The sequence below is a fragment of the Alligator sinensis genome, unplaced genomic scaffold (assembly GCF_000455745.1).
Source record: "Alligator sinensis unplaced genomic scaffold, ASM45574v1 scaffold634_1, whole genome shotgun sequence".
In the NCBI taxonomy this organism is placed as follows: Eukaryota; Metazoa; Chordata; order Crocodylia; family Alligatoridae; genus Alligator; species Alligator sinensis.
This window is the reverse complement of record NW_005842558.1, coordinates 614,495-618,689: the sequence shown is the minus strand read 5'-3', so window position 1 is coordinate 618,689 and position 4,195 is coordinate 614,495. Positions and strand designations below refer to the sequence as shown.

The following is a 4,195-nucleotide window of genomic DNA, read 5'->3' as shown; positions in this document are numbered from 1 at the left end:
AGAATTGGCAGAGCCATCTAGGTTTATTTAAAGCTATGCAAGTGATCACAAGGAGGGGTCTCAAAGGAACTCTGACCTCTACAAGTTTACAAGCGTATTTATACTTTAGACAGCGAGAAAAGATGCAGGGTTCAGACAAAGCAACCTTGAGAGAAACAGGAAGAAGTTGGTCGTTTGTTTGTCACACCTAAGCAGTTTACTTTTTCAGCAAACACACTGTTTTGGGAACAGCTATCAGTTTTGAGTTTTTTTGGTTCCTGGAAAGGAGGAGGTTAACATCTGCACACAGACAAATCAAGGCATGAAGGTTTTTCCTTATCTTAGAACATTTTAAAACACATAGCATCAGCATCTTTTTCTCTTCTCTTTCTCTCTCTTTGTCTCTTCTCTTAGTCAAGTAAGAGGCCTGGTTAAACTTATTTCCACAAAGGTAACATATGACCAACACAATCGAACAAATGTTACACCATGTGACCTGGTGATGGTGGCTTAAGGGTTAATGCTTCTTGAATACACATTACAGTAGGGGAAGGTGTACAAACTACCCACAATAAATAAGGAACCAATACATAAATACATTGATACTCCAGCTAATAAACCATCAAGAACTTATTTACACAGTCTATAACTGGTACAGTGTGTACTGAGGACCCTGTGTGCACTGCCCCTGGAGGGCTGTCTCAGGGAGCAGGACTGTCTGTGTCCCTGGCATAGGATCTGTGGGTGGTCTCTGGTGCTGGCATCCCTTGCACCAGCTCCAGGGGTTTCAGCAGGTGAGGTCTCCTCCCCTGCAGTCCCTGCAAGAGAGCTGATTGCTGCCCAGACCCCTTCCCTGGCTCACAAGGGAGCTGTGTCCTGGCTGCAGGTTGTAACAGTTTCCCCTGCCCAGCACAGCCTCACATCACCTAGCAAATGCAGCCCCTCCCTAGGCCCTGCCTGCTCCAGGGTTTCTGAGGGCTGGAGCAGACCCTGCCTCTCTGACCCAGGGCTTCCTCCAGCACCTGAGCCAGCCCCTGCCCTGCTGTGCTCGCCCAGCCACACGGGGATTGCAGCAGGGTCTTCCCGGGCTCAGTCGCCTCACAGGCAGCACCTCTCTGGTCCTGCCCTGCAGGGCTCCCAGGGGAAGGGAGGGAGAACAGACAGCTCAGCGCTCTCTCTGCAGCCATTTCTGCAGGGCTCTGCCAGGGGCTATGGGAGAGGTGGCTGTGGGGAGATCCTTTCCCTGGTCTCCAGCCTGGCCCTCACCCCCTCCCCTGTCTCTCCTTTTGTTCTCTCCCTGGGGAAAACTGCTCCCCTCTTTTAACCAAGCCTTTCAGCCAGTCCCAGGCCATGGCTCTTCCTGGGCTTTTGCTAACATCTCTCATTCAAACCCTGCTGGGGTTTCATCATCCCCCCCCCACTTCCAAGAGGGCTGCCTCCAAAACAGCTTCACTCACCCTCGGGGGAATGGGTAACCTACTGGGACAAACTCTGTCTCTTCCCACTTTGTCCCTCTGCAGGGCAGCGCTTCCTATTCCTTCAGGTGGGTCCATTTCTAATGCTGCTACAATTAGGAAAAACCTTCTCATGAGGAGGGTGGTGAAGCACTGGAGCAGGTTACCTAAAGAGGTGGTGGAGTCTCCATCCATGGAGGTTTTTAAGGCCCGGCTTGACACAGCCGTGGGTGAAATGATTTAGTTGGGGATGGCTCTGCTTTGAGAAGGAGCATGGACTAGATGTGAGCTCCTGATGTCCCTTCCAACCCTCATTTTCTGTGATTCTATAACCATCAAGGTGAGTTAAAACAGTGACCCCCGGAGTGCACCAGAAGTGCCTAGGTTGAGCAGAGTTCTTTCATAGGAATGATGTTGCACTGGCCCTACACCAAGTATTCTTGGCATGCCTCAGGTAACTCATCCTGAGTGATGGTCATGGGCACTTTGTACCCAAGTCATCTGCATCTCTCCCATTAAATACATTTGATCCAATACAAATTATCGCTTCAAATCCTTGCTTCTGTCGTTGCTCCCCGATAGGTGGAAATGGGTGGGTTTGACTTCTGATCATCCAGAAGATGGCAGAAGACAGAGGACAAGCAGAAACGGATACAAGTAAGTAATTCCTCCCTTATTTAAACAAAGATTTTTCATCCATGCAGTAGAAGGGTGATATAAAACCTGGGTTAAAGCAAGGGAATGTTAAGCTCCTGTTCTTGTCTCAAAACACAAGACTAAGGAGTCAGTCAGTAAAACTATTCAGTGGAAAGTTGGAAATGAATCGCAAGAAAATGTGTGTTCCTTAATTGTGATGTGCTGCCAGTTTAAATGACAAAAGTCATGGCAAGATTCAACTTTAGCAAGCTTCAAAGGGATATTGGGCATTTATTGAGGGTAGGAAAAATATTCAGCATAAACCTCATTCATACTAACAACAACATATTGGAAAGGATATTATGTTTGTTGCTTAATGTTTTTAAGCTGATCTCTAGTTTTGGACACCAGGATGTATCCTCATAGTTGTATAAGATGTTACCCCCCCCCTGCCCCCCACACTAAAAGTGCGTTTAGTCTGCACTTCCTTGTATTGTTAGGCCAAACTTCCATACTGTTTTGCTTTGTAGGACAAGGGCCAGATGACCTAACTAAACTCTCAGATCTTTAGGCTCGTCACATTTGAAAATGGTCTAGTCAAAGTGATTTTTCCATTTGCATTGAATGACACCAATTGCACAAGTTCAACAAAGGTCAGGCAGGTGTTGGGAATGATTGGATGTTTCTCTTTGAGATAAGTGTAACAGCTGCTACTGGATTTGCAGCATGGCCCAGGATCCCTGCAAAGGCAGAGCAGGAAAGGTTGCAGAAAGTTGTTGCTTGCAAGAGCAGGTGCATGGTTTTGCTTGGCTCCTGGGGCAGGAGAGTGAAGGGGTCTCAGCCCCCGGGACACAGCCAGGCTCAGAGAGGGAAGGAGCCAGGACTGCAGAGCTCAGGGGGGAACCACCCTGCAGCCTGCCCATGACGTGAACCTGCCCTTAGTGATGGGGAGAAGATAACCTGGTATCCTTTTTACCTCTGTGAGGCAGAGGGATTGGTGTGGAGGAAAAAATAGTGGTAAGGTAGACTTGCCTAGGAGGGTAGGGTGTTGGTCAGGGAAGGCTCTGGGGAGAGTTAACTTGGCCTGGGGCCAAGGGGGGGGGGTGATAAACCCAGAGTTGTTCCAGTTACAACACAAGGGGCCATGTCTGGGAAAGGTGCTTTTGGGGAGTGGGGGCAGCATGCATTTCTTTACAGCTACCACAGACAGCTGGGGCAGAGGAGAGCTGCTCTTCCCCAGGAGGCTCTAGCAGAGAGCAGGACTTCCTGGCAGCACAATAGCCATGGCTGGTGCTGCTGCTTCAGTGTGAAGGAGAGCTGATGCCTTGTTAACCCTGTGTGCTCCTGCAGAAATTCACTGGAGTCCCGAGGTTTAAGCTGGGGAGCTGTACCGTGGGTGTCTTTGATTCAATTTGTAGAGTGTTTTAGGTCATTGATACCTGCCTTTGACAATTAAATTATTGATATCCTGTTCTGCCATTAACCTTACTCATACTGTAACCCAGGAATACCCAAGGGTGTGCCTGTCCTCAATTGGGAGGGATATGAGAGGCAGGTACAGTGCTGTGAGAGGAACACCAATGATTTTGAGCACAGGTCCCTCTTTCCTCTATAGCAGGGGTGGGCAAAATGTGGCCCAGGGGCTGGATGTGGCCTACCAGGCCGTTCTATCCAGCCCCCAGGGCCCCTAAAAAATTTAGAAAATTAAGAAGCTTCTGCCCTGAGCTGCCTGTCATGCGGCCCTCAATGGCTTGCCAAAACTCAGTAAGCGGCCCTCTGCCTAAAATAACTGCCCACCCCTGCTCTATAGAATCAACCCCATGCCAATGCTCTTAACTATTTACAGTTTATTGAATTATATGTATGTAATATTTAGTTTTATGTTTATGTATATTATATTTACACAATGAACATTAACAAATAACCAAGGTCAAACCCTGAGAAACACTATTTACCCATCACAATAAAATAATTTCAGCAGCATCAACACAAAACAACATCACAATACACCATTTCAATTACAAATATAAGGCGCAAACATAAGCAACCTTAATAACATCTGTTCCTTGATATAGTCCCTGATGCATGGCAAGAGGTGGCCCTCCTTCCAATGGGGTCCCTTGGGG

The 4,195-nt window shown here is 48.0% G+C and overlaps 1 protein-coding gene across 8 annotated transcripts in view; it reads left to right on the top strand.

Moving 5' to 3' along the window:
* LOC102372580 (C-type lectin domain family 2 member D-like) overlaps window positions 1–4,195 on the top strand; it is a 37,637-nt gene that overhangs the window by 18,495 nt on the left and 14,947 nt on the right. For all 8 annotated transcript variants that reach the window (XM_025213981.1, XM_014524008.2, XM_025213977.1 and 5 more), the window contains one exon: window positions 2,016–2,090. In XM_025213981.1, coding sequence (XP_025069766.1) covers window positions 2,054–2,090 — 37 coding nt within the window. In that variant the 5' untranslated portion in view covers window positions 2,016–2,053. Of the gene's footprint in view, window positions 1–2,015; window positions 2,091–4,195 lie in introns of those variants that run through there.